Raw genomic sequence first — 18,835 nt, 5'->3', positions numbered from 1 at the left:
ACAGTCTATTTCTAGAAAAGAAATTTCAATTTCTTCCACATTTTAACAGTCTCCTACTACCATGTTTTATAGAAATAGACTCTACACTACAATTTTTCATCCAACACAACGTGAAAACCTAACAGAACTACTTTTTACACACCCATCACCTCCCTCCTGGCTTCCACTCTAAGGCACTGTCCTACATTTTTTTATTCAAACAAATAAAACCATTTAAGGTGAAAACCCTCACCATTGCTGAACATTTCATCATCTGTAAGCTGCCCATCCTTAGCATAAAGGACTCCAAACTTAAAATTCACAGATCCCTGAGAAATAAAAACAAGTCTTATATGATGCACAAACAAAAGACCTAAAATGTTTTCTCTAAAGACTTTTATAAGGTACCTCTCTAAACATCCTACACATGGGGATATACATTTTGTACTAACTCCATTACATGCTGAAGCAGCAGATACCTCATAATTTACCTTTGATCATAGATTATGCATTTTGGATATACTAAGGGTGTGCTGTATTAAGTTGGTACTTAAACTACTTTTCATGTCATGTATTTTCTAGTGGTTTTAAGATGAGGGAGAGTAGGTTTAGACTGGATCTTAGGAAGTTCTTTGGTATGAGGGTGGTGAGACTCTGGAATAGGTTGCCCAGGGAGGTCATGGATGCCCCTTCACTTAAGGCCAGGTTGGATGAGACCCTGAGCAACCTAGTCTAGCTGAGTGACATCCCTGCCCATAGCAAGGAGGTTGGAGTAGATGATCTCTAAGGTCCCTTCCAACCTAAGCCATTCTATGATATTGTAAAGAAATACTACATTTTTACTGCAATGAGCAATTGACTTCTAAGCTGTCACAAGCATGTCAGTGCAAATATTTCACATACAAAACTGTAGTTGTTGTACAGGTCTGTGTGCTAGGAGTGGTAAGTTTACATTTACCTCTTGCTCTTCAAGAACCAATAAATCCTGTAAACAAAACAGTATCTTTAGCACACTGGTATTAAAGATAACAAAAACAAAACTGTAATATCTGTGTGTATTTAAGTTTTGTTTTGAATTGGCCACTGCAACTGATAAAGACATTTTGCTTTACAGTATCATGTAACTAATCATTAAATGACTCTGTGATTATTACCCTGCTACTGAAAGAAACAAACTAGTAGCATTAATAATTAATGACTTATTTTTCTAGAAAATAATGGAAAAAAACAATCAAGCAAACAACAAAAAGAAGTCACCTCCTACCTTTTGTATCTCAGGATGAAAAATTTCCCTTGGGCCCTTCTCAAATTTGTCAAGACTCATAGCACTGAAATACAAATTAAATAGTGCTTTATAGAAGGGTAATTATGCTTTTCAACATTAAACCACTAGCTGGTTGCAATTAGAACTGGTTACAAAAGGAATTGCTCAAAAAGCATCTGTTCAAAACAAATGTTTTGTGGAATAGCCATTTCTTTCCCATAATAGTGACTTCCAAGACTTTCTAAACTTCTTTTGCTTTTTAAAAACAGAAATTAGTAAGACTCTGCACGGAGATCAGATTTAAATTTCTTGTATTTGCTTATAAAGTACAGAGATTTATTCCATCATCCTTCACTTTGGCTTTATGCATTATCATCGTAAGCATTTTAGGAGGACTCAGTAGCCTATTTTGTTAGCTTTTCTTTTCCCTCATTGCTAAAAACATTCAAGGCAAGACACACGAAAAAGGAGCAGTTCAGCATCAAACATGTCAAAGAACCAGGCACAGAATAGAAAAGAGTATTTACATAACAAGCAAGATCAGCAAACAGAAATGTCTAATTTACAGTATAGTTTTCCTAGCTTGTGTCTCCCCAGCATTAATTTAGAGAACTGCACAGCATGTCACAGTGTGCCCAATGCAGTCTGTCTGGGGCACAGGGAACAGGGAGGTCAAATCTGATGCAACTTTCCATCATTGCTCGTGCTAGATCACAGTGCAGACAGGATTTGCTTTAGTTTCTCTTGAAACAGATTCAAATGTTCCAATTAATTTAGGAAAAAAAACCCCAGACATTAATGCAAACAGCATTCTTTTAGATTGTCTGTACCTAGATTCACACTGGCTGTGAACAGCCAGCCAAAGGAATTCCAATCAGGCCTGAGGAAAGCTCATGAACCACAAAAGCAAAATAATAATCTGGGAAGAGATTTCAGTCCAAGCCCATGTGGGCAAAAGGAGATGATATCCAGCTGACTGCAGGTAGCACAGACACTGGCAGAATTGGGGAATAAGGTCTGAAACAAAATACTGGAGCATCACAGGATGAAACACACAAGGGTGTTAGAAGAGTTATCATCCTAGCTAACAGAAGGCAAAGCTGCTCCACTCTGGGATGCCTGACCAAAAATGTATATTGTGGGTGAGAGTGGAGGGAGAGGCTGGGTTAGAAAGGGCTGTTAGGAAGAGGTATTTCAGTGATTGGTGAGAAGAAATGGAAGACCAGGTGCAGGACAGCAAGCAGTACTGACAATTAGGAACAGTAGTATTCAAGCCAGTGCTGTAGGAGTTAGAAGAGAGGATTTAGCTCATCCTGATGAAGAAGATGAAAAAGATCTAAAGTGTTTTCAACTCACCATCTTGACACTCGAAGCCAGAGACAGCCCAGGAAACCAGAATTAAGAAGTGAGGCTCAATGGCCTGTTAGCCTCTCTGGCAAATTCAGTGATGTGGGACCTCTCAGAGATCTTGTGCAGTTGTAGGAAAATCCAGATCTGGTGGCACTGACTTCACATCACAACTCATGCCCTGTTCCCATCTGCTCGTACTCTCTACAAATCAAAGGTTTTGAAGACCTGCAGACTGCTCATTTATCTGGTACACACTACCTGTCAGTAAATGAAGGCACTTTTTATGGGTTTCTAGAAGAGGAAATTCCTTACAGATGATGCATTTGAAGACATTTTCAAATGAGGGATTTGAGAAAACACACCACACTTAGATCTTAAACACTGCAGGTTAAATGTGAATGGACACTTTGTAAACAGGTGCTCTGACATTTCAGCTATTATAATGCTGAAATAAATTGAAATAGAAGTTGGGCTTGCTCACTTCATCTTCATATGATGAGCATGCCCATAGGGACCCTGGCTGGGGGAAGGCATTTTCTTGGCTTCACCAACAGTGTGTGCAACACACCCACAGTGAGACTTACACAGAACAATCAACTTAAGAAATAATTCTTGGTGTCTTTCCTGTTTGCTTCCTCTAGTCAAGATCTGATGTTCCTTAGGTCTGTTTATTGCCTGTCTAATTTAAAAGCACATTTCTTCTCAACCACTGGAGTTGCACTTAGCACCTGCTTTCCAATTAACTTGGAAATGGTCCCTCTGTTGAAGAAAAAGTGCTAGGAATTTGTCTCCATTTTAAGTTGTCACTTTGTCTATTCCAGAACAGGCTTTAAGCACACTTTCTGTTGCCTTCAACGATTAAGATTTATAAACATGTTTTTACTGCTTTTACAAACCTATCATGAAAACCACACAACACAAGCTCAGAACTACAGGAACAGAAATACAGACAAGTATCTTAACTGATAACATCATTGTAAATACATACCTTAATATGGATTTCACTGATAAAGTCTTTGTGGGACTGTAAGGGAGACATATTTTCTGAGTACCCTACAAAGAAAAAAAAATCTAGGCAATATAACAGGACATACTGACTTTTTTTTCTCCCCCCCCATAAGTTCAAATAGGAATATTAATAAAATAGTTAACTAAAATTAACAACAATTGAGCCAACGTTTCTATAAATAGCACAAAGTTGCAAGCAAGAAGAATTTATAAATATCTGGTATCACAGATTTCTGTCAGAAGGTTTAGTATAAAGTTATTTCAGAAGGTTTAGTATAATGTTATCTACAAAGCTACTTTAATCTACTGTGGTAAAATTAGAATCATAGAATTGTCAGGGTTAGAAGGGACCTCAAGGATCATCTAGTTCCATCCCCCCCATGCTGAAATTCTGAAGAAAGCATATATGAGACAAAAATATCCAAAACAAGCAAAAACCAGTTCAGTCAGAGCAGTAGTTAAATATTTATTTCTTACTGTTTTTCTCCAAAGTATTGAATGGTACTGAGGAACACGCTGATTATTTTGGTCAGACAGTACAACAGAGAGAAAGAAAGGGTTCTTCTCTGCATCTGTACCTATGTAATTCTGGTGAACTGTAAGGGAAAAAGAAGAAGCATTATCAACTATGAAGACCATACAGACATGCTCAGGCACACATATATGTGTAAACACATGCATATGTAAAGATAGTCCTCTACATCAATAACTATATATTTATAGACAGATGTGTTAAAAAACACCACCAACAAACAAGAGACAGGTACAGTCTTCAAGGCTTCAAAACATCCCCTTTTGGTAGCAGGGGTTCTGTCACTTATAGAAACCCATCCTCTGTCTTCAGGTTAAAAGTATATGAAAGAAGACCTTGTGTTCTGCACAGGACAGAACATTTATTAATACTAAATTAATACTCTATTTTTCCCCATATTTAAATGACAGAAATTCAGAGCTGCATTGCATTTCCTTTGATCAAAACATCAATCGATTTGCAAAAAGGTAATTACCTTTCCCTAAAAAATACTTGTAGTACCATCTTGTGTGATACTCTGGGTTTTCCAAATGCACGTCTGTTCTGTGCCAAGTACCTGGAGTGTAGTCTGTGTTCTGAAAGGGAATTGGGAGGCTGTTAGATCAAAACGGAAAACTGGAATGGAAAAAAAAATGGAAAGTAAAAAAATGGACAACCTAACACAGGCAAAGACAGGCACAGAATCACAGAATGTATCTGGTTGAAAGAGACTTCAAAGATCATCCAGTCCAACCTCTCGACCCAGCACTGAAGGGTCAACACTAAACCATGTCCCTGAGCGCCAGCTGAACACCCTTAGGGATGGTGACTCCACCACCACCCTGGGCAGACCATTCCAATGTTTGACAACCCTCTCTGTGAAGAAATATTTCCTAATATCCAGACTAAACCTCTGATGGTGCAACCTTAAACCATTTCCTCTAGTCCTGTCACTTGTCATCAAGGAGAAGAGGTTGCCCGCTTCTCACTCCGACCTCCTTTCAAGTAGCTGTAGAGAGTGATGAGGTCTCCCCCTAGCCTCCTCTTCTCCAGAATGAACAATCCCATCTCCCTCAGATGCTCCTTGTGGGTCATGTGCTCCAGGCCCTTCACATGCCTTGTTGCCCTAAGCAAAGAATTATTCTGATGCCAGTTGTTGTGCAGCTGAAATTAAAATTTCTCCCTCTCCTCTTCTGTTTTTCCTCTTTTCTTCCCAAGTAACTACAGTCTTTTCCTCCTGCACCACTGTCACGGTTAGTAGCTTAGTACTCCACTGAAAAGAAATCTTTCAATGTGGAATTTGAAAACCAGTCTCTTTAAAACTTAAAGACCAATATATTAATAAACAGAATTCCATCTCCAGGTTTCTTTTTCTCACTTCTACCCAAAATCATCCTCAAGGACTCCTTACCAGACCAGAACATTCCCTGAAAGTTCTTCAGTGTTTTCTCTGTTTCTCATATTATTTAGCATTTTTCAAAACCTCTTCCTTAGTAAGGAAGTTTCTTTGGCTGCATCCTTCAGTGGTGAAGTGTAACTGAAGCAGAATTCTTTTGTCAGCTGTGAGTATCTTTAGCCACTTACCTCACCAGAGGAGCCATTTTCCACACGGAACCGCCCAGCTCTTTGAATGGCTCCATCAGCATCACTAGATATGAGCTGTAAGAGAGTTTAAAACAGAGATTCTACTTCCAAAAATAGCCACACAATCAGCAATCAAAGCTTACTGTGGGGTTTCTTCTCCCTGGGATCACATGGCTACCCACAGAGAAGGAAGGGATGAGCATAGCCATCGCTAATTTGACTACATATTTGGAATGACCCAGTTGTGATTCTAAGGAGCATGAGCAAGAGAGATACTCACTCTTTTAGTAGATTCCAGTACTAACCAAAAATTCTCCTGTCTCAGATTTTGGCTGCACCAACACACAGAATGCCTACAGAGGGACTTGTCTGCTTTCCAGAAAGTGTTCTTGAAGCTTGCTCCTTTCAAAACGAAAGGTCTTAAAGACGTGATGATTCTTGTCCTTTCAGCCTTGCTAAGCCTAAAACTCTACTTGTTGGCAGTATTACCAGCCTAACAGGCTTTTACTGTATTTTATTTATTGATGTTTTCAGGAGATGGAGAGCAGTAAGAATCTCCAAACACAATGCTCACTGATGATACTGCACAACATAAGGTACAGGAGATAATCTGGTCTACTTCCAGCATTAACATCAGAAAACATGGCTTGTTTCCAGCTAAAGATTTCAACTCTTTCATAGACAATCTGCTCTGTTTATAAGGGAACCCAGGGATTCCCAGAACACTGAAAACTCTCATTGTTGAAAAAAGATCTTTTGAGAAGTCAGTAAAACACAGAATAACAGAACTCTGGGGTGTGCAGCAACACTGCCTCGGATCCCTACAAGAAGAGGAGAATGCTGCCAATGATGCTGCATGTTACTCTTCTCAGAACTGTTAAAAATGAGACTGTCACATATCACAGCAAACTTATGAAATGGGATCTGAACAGCAATAATGCAATGGTGTATCAATCCTTGTTCCATGTCCATCTGGGGGGAATCACAATATTTACATAACACTTCCTGTCTCATTGTGACAAAATATTAGTAAATAAGGTAGTAAAAAGATTTCCTAGCACAGATCTAAAATATCTATTCTGAAGCCTCTTTTTCTTACCCTACAACTTTCAAGTCTAGCTTAGAAAGCCCATTTTCCAAACTAGATCCATCTTTTTGATCTGAAAATGAAAACGGTTTGAGCTCTGCATCATAAGCTGCTAAAATCAAAGGACAGGCTATGCAAACTTACAAGCTCCACAGATCCGTAATGCTTTCTGCTAAACTCTCCACGTCTGCAACCCAGATCTTCAGAGACAGAGCTGGAATAAAAACACTTCATCAGTGTACAGAAGTCAGCTAGCCTTAGATCTCCTGCAACACTACACGCTGTCATTAACCCACATCATTCCTGCTGAATTTGCAGTGCACAAACTCATTACTGCAGGCAATCCTCCTCACAATGTGCACTCTCTAGCAGCCATTGCAGTCTGGCTTTCATATTACCCCCAAATGAAAAGAAATGTCTGTGTCCTGACTGGAAGCAAAAGACATGATTAAATTAAATATGTTGGCACAATGTGATCAGAGTTCCAAAGCAGGTGGTAGCTTATAACCACGTTTCAAATCTGTGTTTAATCTAATGGAAGAAAAACCTTCAGTAAAGTTGACAGCTTGACTAGGACAACTGCACTATGCTCACTAAGCTTATGCTTAGTATGTTGCTGATTTTTCAAGAGTCTTTTTTAAGTCTACACACAAAGAGAAACTAAACAATAACTTTAATTCAAAAGCGTAAGAAGAGTATTTCACAGCTTTCCCTCCACCAACGCTAACAAAGACAAAACTGTCAAACAAGCAAATGTAATCCTTTTCCTCCAGACAAAACAAAGAGTTCCTAAACTGAGTTTTGTACAGGCTGAATGCCTGTTCACATGTCTCAGAGAGAAATAGAAAATTCAGCAACAATTTAAAAACTAACAAAGCACTGAATGAAATTTTTAGATTTCCTGCATTTTGCTAGAGACAAGAAATTTGGCAGATGTTTCACAGAAGGAACAGAATGCCCCATTTTCAATATATTTTAAGGCATTGTGCGTTTTCTAATTTTTTACTTTTACGAAGAAATCAGGTAATCCTGGCAGCACCAGCATTTTGAGTGCTGCTTTAGTTCTACAAAATTCACTTCTGTGGCTAGGTGTGTTAGTTGCCTTAGAAACCACCGTCAAAGCAATTCTGATCAATGAACACTTGTCATCGTCAGTCCTGGTGATAGAATCTTATGGGAACAGCAGACAGGACAGCTTTTCGCTGTGACTGAGCTCTGAAATTCAGTCTTTGTTCAAATGAAGAAATGTCTGCAAGATGACAATTCAAGGAGTGGGTAAAAATAACTAACTAAATAAATAAACCCAACCACAGTCACAAGAAATCTTTTCAAGAAGTCTTTTCAAGTCTTGGGAAAGCCAAGTCACTGTTTTGTGTGTCTGACATCAGGAGAGCTCCAAACACAATACAAATTAGAAAGAGCATCTGGCACACTGTGATCTGAATGGAACCATCTCTGCCTGGATCAGTTTGAGAGACTTTTATCAGTCATGTGGTAGCTCCACAAAACAAAAGGAAAAGCAAGCTGAGGTTTACAAAGTGAAGTACTTTCTGTCTTATTGCAAAGGTAGCCCTAAAATGCATGAAGCCAGAGGAAAATACCACCTCGTGAATTACCTTGAAGATAAGCCAGGGAGTTAGGAAGGCATTTTAGAACTATCTGTACCCACACAAACTTAAGTTTTATACCTTAATTTGGTGCTATTCAGCTGAGTGAAAGTCAGACTCTACCAAGAAATGTATTCTGAGATCTGAGCATATTAATGCTGCAGAGATAACAAAGTTGTGAGCTAACAAAAAGCTTTAAAAATTTGAAAACACTGTTCAAACCCAAACACTGTCTAACTAAGAAACAGATGCAGGTAACCAACAAATGAATGCACTGGTGCAACAAAATACAGGTGGTTGAGTTAAAGGAGAACATGACATGAAATCCACTAATTTAGAAATACAAAAAGGCAAAATGTGTATTATGGTATATGCCTGTCAGCCCAGGTAAAGTGAAAATAGCATGGTGGCAGAATTAAGATCAGACCAGACAATCTTAATTAAGATCAGAACAGTATAAGATCATTAAGATGCATGCCAACAATGACTACTACTGTGCCATTTCCCAACCAAAGAATCACAACAAAGCAAGACAGTGGAGGTGCAGAGTTAAGTTTGGGTTCTAGCATACAAATCTCTTTTGACAGCACAGAAAAGATGCTTGTTCTGCATGCTCTGCAAGGTGTACTCAACATTGCTTCTAGCAAAGTTTTGAGGTCCATTAGCCCAAAGAAAGGTTCACCATAAAGACTCCCTGATGTCCAAGAGAAAGAGGCTGTTGAAAGATCCACAAATTGGTGTGATGTCTACAGAACTGTATGCTCTATCACATGAATATATCCCCTATGCCAGATTCTAAAAAAAACCCCTCTTGCTCTATCACAGCATGTATTTTTCAGTACTTCCAATAATGACAAGCCATAAAATAGGTGCCTTTAGGAGGCACTCCCAACGTACTCAAACATTGCACATTATACCAGCTTTGCTGGCCACAGAATGACAGGGAGCAGGGGCTGTTTCACAGTCTGTCATTGCATGACGGACACAATGATAAGCACACAGACAGTAGCCAACAGCAGCATACATAAAATACCAAGGAGACAGCACTGTCATATTTTGCAAGGAAACCTGCAGATGCTTCCCACCACTGCTCATTGGGGCTTGAGAAGAGTTAATGCAGTCCCACAGTCACAGACATAGGTGAAAAAGAAAGAGCTGATATTCATGCATGCTTTTTAAGTTGTACCCACAGAACTCCAATCCAGCACAAAGATCCAAGATCTATCCCTGCTAAGGGTACAAAGACTCACAGATGCAGCGAGACAAGGTGTATTCATCAAATGATGAAGAAAACACCAGGAACAAGAGATTTTAATGGGAGAAATACTGTTTGCACAAACTACATAATATAGATGGAAACCACAGAAAAAGCAAAAAGACCACTTTGTGCACCTGAAAACTTTATGCTCCTGTCCTCTCTACAAACTACATTCCAGTAATTTAAGGAAATATATTGTCTCACCACAAACCATATCCAACTTCCAAACAGACTAGCAGTCCTTTTAACAATCAGAATCATACCAGATAGCTAATCTCTGCTTCTTCTCAACTTAACTACTTCATATCATGCTTCAACTTTGTATCATAATTGTCATCTGCTTTGTATCAAGCACATAAAGCAGAATCTCACACCAACGGATGTGCTGCACAGACAACCTCCTGAAAGTTAATCATCGTAGCCTCAATCTGTGCATAGGTAAGATTCACATTATCACACTGCTTCCATAAGTGCTCATATTCCCCAAGGAATTCCAGCCCCTTTGGCTCTCCAATCTTGGTTACCACCAAGATTTGTACTCATCAACTCTCTGACATATCACATCACCTAATTAAAAAAAAAAATAAAATATATAAAATATTAGCTTTTCTTATTAATTTTCTTCATTGGTTTATATCCTTCCTCAGTCCCAATGTGATCTACACCAGAAAAGACACTGTTGCTTCAGTTATGCCCATTTAAAAACAGGTTTCATCCTATTAAGGGCCAGCACAGAAATACTTGTGTGAGTTCACAAAGCTCAGATCAGTCTGGCTTCATAATTTAAAATTTTCTTATACTGCAAACTGTTTTAGTACAGATGAGCCCTTGCTCACATGAGAAAATCCAGCCTCTGCACATTGCAGAGCTCCCAGGATACAGCCCACCCCACCTCACTCTCCCATCAGTTTGGGAGGTGCTGAGGTACCAACGTGCAGTCATGAGGATGAGGGGAGCAGCCCAGCTCCCTCCTGTTCAGCAGGAGCTCCTGTAAACTTTAACAGCCCTGCAAATCGAACAAAGCAACTTTAAACGTATTTGCTAATCTAACCCAGGCATGTATCTTATCTGTAGGATGCTCTTCGTTCCTAGGCGCTGAAAAGCACCTTACTGGGAGCAGGGGGCAGCGGCCGAAGAGGGTGAGTTTGCAGATTGCACCTGTGTGATCCCGCACAGCCCGCACGCCGCCCGGAGCTGTACTTCTACCAGTTAATCCGCTTCCACTGCGGAAGCAGGCGCGGTTACAGGCGTTCAGCGATCGGTAATCGCAATTGCAGCCCCGCGGTACCTGCCTGACCGAGCCGCGAAAGCGGCTCTGGAAACGCTCGCCTGACTCCGCCCGCGCCACCTGCAGCCGAGAGAGGCGGCAGCAGCCCCGGGACTGCCGAGCCGCCCCACTGCCCGAAGGCCAGCCACCCCTCCGCACCGGTGCCTCCGGCCCGGCCGCCCCTCCAGCCCCCCGGCCGGTGAAAGCACAGCAACCGCCTCTCCGCCATCCACAGCCCGGGCCCGCATCGCACCGCGCCCCGCCCGAGCTCGGCCCCCCGCCTCCCCAGCCCCAGTACCGCTGAGTGAAGCCGAGGAACCGGGTGGAGGCCACCTCTGCGCTGCTCAGCTCCATGCAGCCGGCCGGCCGGAGGCCTCGCCCCTCCAACGTGGCTCTGGCGGCTCCGTCCCGCGCGGGAGAGGCGGCGGGAGCTCCGCGCACACATCCCGCTGCCCCGGCGCACGGCCGCCCGGCCCGCGAGCCACTCAGGCGCCGCGCCGGCCGCCGCCAGGGCCCGCCGGGAGCTGTAGTTCCGTCGGCGAGCGAGGGGCCCGTCCTCCGCCGCTGGCAGCGGAGCTCCGCCAGGGCCGCGAACGCGGCCCGAGACCCTGCGTTGCAAGGGGCCGGTAGCCAGCCCCGCTCTGGGGGTCCGGAGCCGCGGCAGCGCCCCGACCGAACGCCGGCTTGGTACGGGCGGGCATGAGGGCAGCCGGCTCTTGAGGAGTCATTATCTCGGAGCAGGGGGCTGAAAGGAGGTCGTAGCGAAGTGGGTCTTTTCTCCCTAGAAACAAGTGATGGAACGAGAGGAAATGGCCTCAAGTTGCACCACGGGAGGTTTAGGTTGGACATTAGAAGAAACTTCACTGAAAGGGTTCTCAAGGACTGAAGCAGGCTCCCCAGGGAGGCGTTGAATCCCCATCCTGGGGGCTGTCCTAAAAAGAGACAGAGATGTGATGCTGAGAGACATGGTTCAGCAGCAGACTTGGTAGTTAGCTAATGGCTGCACTTTATGATCTTAAAGGTATTTTCCAACTGAAACAATTCTATGGTTCTATGTAGCAGGAGCAAACCCCCTCGCCAGCTTGCCATCCACCCGTGGGCTCTGCTGCATGCTAAGAGTCAGGCTGAGCAGTACAGCTGCTGCATCAGTAAGGGTACATAACATGAATGTCAACCTGTGCACCTACAGCTCAGAATATTTAGCAGTGCAGTCATCTCACAGACTGAGAGTCCTTGCCATGGTCACAGAATTCCAGCATGATGGGGGTTGTAAGGGACCTCTGAAGATCTAGTCCATCCCCCTGCCTAAAGCAGGCTCACCCAAAGCAGGTTTCCCAGGATGGGTAGCCCAGGTGGGTTTGGAATCTCTCCACAGGAGACTCCACAGCCTTGTTGGGCAGCCTGTTCCAGCATTCTGGCACCTTCATAGGAAATAAGTTTAGGTGGAACCTCCTGTGTCCTGGTTTGTGCCCATTGCTCCCTGTCCTATCACTGGGCACCACTGATTCAATCACAACTGGTCATCACAGTGAAAGCCTACCAGGGAGAGAATGGCAGCTCTGCCCAGCATGACTTCAACAGTCAGCACAGGGGTAGAGTCTTTGCCCCACAAGCCAGCATCAGCCACTTCACCACAACTGAATCTCTGCTTACACAACTTCACAAGTGTAACTACACACGAAACAGCAGTGCTTTCCAGTGGATGAAACTCTTCCCTCTGTTTTCTCCCTTTACACAGACACAGGCTATTGGTCTCTACCTTTTCAGGACGTACAAACAGTCTGTGGTTGGTGTGTGACGTAAACCCTGAAGTGGGGTTGGAAGCCCTGCACTGGGACTCAAAGCACGACAAAGCAGCAAAATGACTGATAGTATTTTGACTGTGTGAGGACTTTAGAAGCTTTCAGTAGAAGCTGAAACCAATGCTGCAATCAACTGTTGTGATTAAAGCTGTAATGAGTTACTACATGATGCAATTGTGGCTATATTCTTATCTTCCTTTACAACAGTTATTACAAGCTAATAACTTCAAGGAATATACTAAAGCTCTTCTTTGAGGTTTGAATTAATTTAAAACTTCCCTAGTGTTCAAAGAAATTTCAGTTTCCAGAATTCAGATAATTTTGAGTCTCTCTACTTATTCTGTCAGCCACTGGTAAATGCAGAGTGACATAAGGGGCAAAGGACACCTATTATGCCATAGAGGCCACTAAAGAGCAACTTTTAATTAATGTTGACCCAGGCTGGACTCAAGCTGGTGATGTACTGCTGAGCAATTCTGTCAAGCATTAACCTTGCCTTAACCAATTCAGGCAACACTGAATGCTAAAGCTTATTAGAGTTAAGACCCATTTGGATCTTATATAAGTGAGGTTTCCAACATCTTGATACCTGGGGATAGCTCCACAATGGAGCCTCTGGCAGCAATTCTGCCTAAGTGAGTCTGCACCCTCCACCAGTTACTTCTCTTCCTTTTATGTCACAGCATCACCCTTTGCTGTCAATTCTGCCATTGTGTTTGATGAGTCACCCTATCAGCTGCTTGATAACTTGAGATTAAAAAGAAGGGGAAAAAAAAAGTCTTTCAAAAATGGTAGGAATAGATTCTCTGGTTAACCAGGGAATTAACAGGATATAGTTGGCTTGTGAGTTTAATGATAGGGTGATCTGAGCACAGTAGAAGCATGAATAAGGTGATAAAACACATTTGGAGCCTAGCATAATATAATTATGAACCTCACATTCTCTTGTAGTACCACCTACAAGATACATGTCCCACAGCTGCTCTGTTTGGCAGACAGCACCTCAGATCCACAGCAAAAAACAGTACCCATATACCCAGCCCCCCACCAAAAACTGGCTGTTATGGTAGAGAAGTTTATCTCTGTCCACATGCAGCTGATGGCCCCTGGTGCAAAAACAGTGAGAATTCCATACATAGAGCATTCTTGGAGTATTTTCTCCTGCACACTGCCCTTTTCCTCAGACAGCTGACTGTAGCATTTCATCATTATTCCAGCTAGACACAATGCCATCAAATTTAAATACAAACATTTAACAATTTTTGGAATAATCTCCCTTGACTAATGTTTTTATTGTGCTTTTACTCAATATTAAATGTATGGACATGGGCCAATCCTCTCAGCCTGTCTCCTGACAAATCCTCAAAGCTGACAGGAGATAGGAATCTGCACCTTGGCAACTACACATTTGTTTTTAAAAATTATATCTAAAGCAGGAAAGAAATTCCCAGAAGACAACTGGTTAATTACTGCAAACAATGCTTTGTGCTAATTAACTATTACTAAATACTGTTTGTGGTTCTGAAGGATTGCCTCCCATGCATGGAAAAGATCTTCCAGGTTTGGAAATCAAAAGAAATAATTTATTTTAGCCTGGTAAAATAATACAAGTATATCTTGTCTATATGTAAAGTATATCTTCTTTGTCTGTAGACTACCTGTATAGAGCTCATCGCATCACAACTTATATGTCCAAACAGAAATCCAACTATGTGCCTTGTGAAAGTACATTTCAACTACTAACACTGTAAACTCAAAGCTGGCTGCTTATATATCAAGCCATACCCTATGGAAGAGAAGCATGAATACTCAGTAAAGTAACTTAAAAGGAACTTCTATACTAAAGAAAGACAAATCTTTATTGAAGGATATTCCAACAATAACCCCCACTCAGGATTTTGCACTCAGCCACAACTTCCCTTCTTTCTAAGTATCTGGATTGCTTTGCAAGATTGTGAAAAATGAGGTTTCCTTTCTCTTCCTTCAGAAGAACCTGCTTCCATGGAAATACTGAAACAGAAAGAACCTCCACTTAAAGTATTTCACTTCCACTTCAATGCAGTTCTCACTTACCCCATTCCTCTTCCCTCCTGTGCACTAAGTAGGACCAGAGTTAATACATGCACTTGCTCGCATCTAAGTATTTGCTCTGTGGTGCCCCTCTGTCATTCTGAAGAATACCAACTTTCAAAGCACAACCACCCTTCCAACAGCAAAGAAACACACCATGCTTCTGCATAAATGTCAGCAACTGCAACAACAGCTTTTTCTCAGCCAAGTTCTTTCCAAGTATCCCTACTGAAATGGAAAGCCTAAAAAAATTCTGGGCCAGTCTTATGCTCTACTGAAGTCTAACAGGGTCCCAGCCAGGGTGAAATCCAAGCACAGAGCCTCCACATGAAAAAGAGCCACAACAACTGAGATTTGAAGTTTGAGGGTGGGTTTAAATGTTTAAAAAAAAAAATCAAAAGCATTTAGGTAATATGCTAGAATGTCAGCACTGCAATAACATTCTTTACATAAAGGGTTGCCTCTCTTGCAACATGCTGTCAGAATTCTCTTTGTGTTTTTTTCAGACAACAAGCACACAAGGATAAAAATGAGAAAGGCAGCAGCGAATCAGGAAAATAGAGTATCTAAAGAAGTATGCTGCAAATGCATTGGCTTGGATGCTGTGGAGCTAAAATCTGGGATTCCTCTTGGCAGCTTTTAGCAACGATGGATGTTTCTAGTATCTTGTTGCAGGATGTCTCTGCAGTAAGAGGCTGGCAGAGACACAAACAGTAGAACTGCCTTAGATTTACTTGCAATTACTGATGATTCTATGTCAAGTTCCATACTTCCCAAAAAAAGAAAAAGAAAGAAAGAAAGAAAAGCCCAAATACATAAAAAAGGATGTCATGAGTTCATGTATTGAGAAACAGAGAGAGAATATTTAAAGAAATGGACCAACAAAGAAGTCCACAGCCTATAAATTACAAAGAAGAAAGTCTGGGAAACAGAATTATGGGAGTATTAAGAAAAAGAACTTATTCATTAGAAGATACAGAATGGTACTAAAACTGAGGGTTCATCAAAACAAACTGCTTGCTTTGTTTAATTTTTAGAATTACATCTCCCTTAATCTGGTTCCACCTCCATAACAGCATGGGTCTATTTGTCAAGGCATTACAAAACAAGCTTACTTCCCAACAAACTTAAGGACAGATGAGATCCTCAGCACCCTGCAGACAAGGAATATACTTTGGAAACGACTGCAAACTCTCAGACAGGAATACAGCTGGTCTATTTCAGCTTGACAAGTAACACTACAATTAAGATTTCAAAATAACTCTATCAATCCATTTTATCTCCTCAACTTTCCCAAAAGACCACAAACTCAGTTTTACTGACACTTTACAAGGATGAACATTCCGTTTATAGCAAAACCATTTTGTGACTCTCCACTGGTGATGTCTCTCTCACATCCTTCTGAAGTACACCAGACAAAGTACTTACACAGCATACACTGATCCAAAAGAAGAAGATATGTTCGATTTCCTTTTATTAAATGAAATCAAAACCACTCATCTTTTTCACTAGATAGCTTAAAAAAAAAAAAAGACAAGCCTAAAAGGAAAGTTCTCAATAGCAGACCAAGCCACCAAAATACAAGTTTGAAGCGTGGGGTTTTTTTTAAATCTTTGCAAAAGAAAACCCTGGACAAATATAGGACTAGAGGAAGATGGCTCTAAGACCACGTTTTCTCTTATGTCATTGGTTTTGTCCAGGCATAAACATTTCTAGTGCACAGCCAAACTTCCTTTGCCATTACTACTTTCAAACTCTGCCCTTCACACTATGCATTCAATGGACCTATGCAGACCTTAACTGGCATGAGCTGGCCACTGCCTGGGCAAATTTGAGATTCTACACTCAGTGTAGCACACTCATCATCTTTAAAGGCTTTCACAAGGCTAAAGTACAGCCTGCCTGAAAACAACCCTATAGAATAAGAGACAAAGTTCTTCAGGTAAGCTCTTAAACTTGACACATACATATATTTGCTTTATGAATGGAAAAACCATAACATTTACAATGATCAGCGCAGAGGAAGTAGGAAAATAGTTTATGCTTAGTGAAAGTGATTTCCAGAAAAACCTACAATACTAGCAAAGCAAGGGACTCTGTAGGAGCAGACCCTCAGCTGCTTCTGATTACCCTGCTGTGCATTGATCATGTAATGGATTGTAAAAGTGTAACATAAATTTCAGCCATTTGCAGAAAGTTTTCTGTGGAAAGTACAACTATACAGCATGCCTGCAAGTAGCACAAACTGGTCAGACCCAAAACAGACAAGCAGATAGCTCAGATTTACTGTGGGACGTTGCCCTTGAGCCAAGATGCCACAACAGAATTCCATTCACACCATTCAACTAAAATAGTGGCTCAGCTCCCAAGGTGACTTGCCCACCGGGTGAAAAGTGATGGAATTCAAGACACATCTAGACAGTTTTGTAGGAATACTGAGGACAAGGTAACCATCACAGTTTGTGCACACACAAAATACTACAACAGAAGTTTTACTTAGAAGCAAAACTAGAAGCACCACAACAAGGTTCTCTGAAGCGTTGCCAGCACATTTGACACTAAACAGACAAAATCTCAGTGTGCAGTAGAGAATTTGGTATAGAAATGACAGTTTTGGCTTCCTAGAAATGAGGAAATAATTCTTGCAATGACACAGCTGATGTAAAGAGGGGAAAATATCCAAATTAAATCCAAAGCAAATAAAGTCCAAACCTGAATGCCATCTGTTAGGGAAAACCCAACAACAACCACAAGCAACTCCAACACAGGGATTAAATGTCAGTGAATATTTTTAAGAAGAGTAATGCACAAAATATGTAACTTATGGAAAAAATAAACCACCATCAAACTGTGTTTCTTCTGGGAGGGAAAAAAAAAAGTGTATTACATAGCTAGAGCTAATCATCTTCCTAAATGCCCTGGAAACTCCATAGAACTGACTGAACTCTAGCTATTTTTACAGGTAATTGGCTGAGCCAGCCACTTCCATAAAAACAATTATTCCTAGTAAGAAAAATGTTTTAAATGCTGCAACAAAGCAGTGGACCAAGCAAATAAAAGATATTGGGTTTAAGAAAGCAACAGAACACCTTGCTTTTTTAAAAACTCTCAATTTCCCAATGGCACAATTAATCTGAACAGTTCTTAGTACAGGTTTGAGTTCTTCAGTCAAAGGACAAGACTTTCTTTTCCCATGGGCAAGACCTTAATGCTGCTGAGAATACCTGCCCAAGCCTATCCGTACAGACACACACAGACAGAAGTGCAATGGAATACATATAGAACACAGACGTCAACGAAAGAAAATGTGGCCTTATCAAGGGTTGGAGGTTGACCCGGACCTCATTCGGAGGTAACTTAAGAGTTCTTCAGAGACTTTCTGTTTGTTGGTTTATTTAAGACCGATCTCTGAAGGCGTTTTCTCATGGTTCAGGATCACCATCAGGTGGGGCAGGCCACTGCGAAAGGATGAGGAGAACATACCCCTCATCCGCCCCTCTCAGGCCGGCGGCTTCGGCACCAACCGGCCTCACTGTCCCCTCAGGCAGCCCAACCGAGGGGCCGCCCGGCACCACCACGCCCGCGGCCCGCCCGCCGCCCGCGCTCTCGGAGCCGCGGTGGTTCCAAGCGGCCACACCGCCGGCCGAGCGCCCGCTTCTCTCGGACGCTCCCGAGCCGGTTAGTTACCAGAGGGCTCTCAGAGGCGCCGGGCACCAGCAGCAGCTGGCGGTGAAGCTTCCCGGCGCACCTGAGAAGGGCATCGAGACGCCTCCCGCCGCGGCGCCCCCACGCTCCTGTCGCCTCGGGCGCTTCCCTGCTGACGCGGACCAGGCGGCCGGGGCTGCGCCGCGACTCTCCCGCCCTCGCCCCCTCGGCTGCAGCGCAGCGGCACCGGGGCCGCCGGCAGCAGAACAGAGCGCAGGCCGCGGAGCCCCGGCCCGCACCGCTCGCCGGGTCCTAGAGCCCGCGGGTCCAAGGCGCCGGCGGCGGAGAGGGCGCAGCGTTGTCTGTTCGGCAGCTCAGGAGCGGGAAGCCAAGGCCTGCTGCT

The 18,835-nt window shown here is 42.5% G+C and overlaps 1 protein-coding gene across 1 annotated transcript in view; it reads right to left on the bottom strand.

The window, feature by feature from the left end:
* The window catches only part of GARNL3 (GTPase activating Rap/RanGAP domain like 3), a 36,844-nt gene extending 18,296 nt beyond the window's left edge, over positions 1-18,548 (bottom strand). The window contains exons 1-9 of the mRNA XM_054393482.1: positions 18,475-18,548; positions 6,928-6,997; positions 5,697-5,771; positions 4,609-4,708; positions 4,079-4,197; positions 3,582-3,646; positions 1,244-1,307; positions 932-964; positions 233-308 (exon numbers count right to left, since the gene is read on the bottom strand). Coding sequence (XP_054249457.1) covers positions 233-308; positions 932-964; positions 1,244-1,307; positions 3,582-3,646; positions 4,079-4,197; positions 4,609-4,708; positions 5,697-5,771; positions 6,928-6,997; positions 18,475-18,548 — 676 coding nt within the window. The remainder of the gene's footprint in view (positions 1-232; positions 309-931; positions 965-1,243; positions 1,308-3,581; positions 3,647-4,078; positions 4,198-4,608; positions 4,709-5,696; positions 5,772-6,927; positions 6,998-18,474) is intronic.
* Positions 18,549-18,835: the final 287 nt, after the last annotated feature.

This window comes from Indicator indicator, chromosome 28, assembly GCF_027791375.1.
Source record: "Indicator indicator isolate 239-I01 chromosome 28, UM_Iind_1.1, whole genome shotgun sequence".
Classification (NCBI taxonomy): Eukaryota; Metazoa; Chordata; class Aves; order Piciformes; family Indicatoridae; genus Indicator; species Indicator indicator.
Note: the sequence above shows the minus strand (reverse complement) of the source record. Positions and strands in the feature narration are given on the sequence as shown.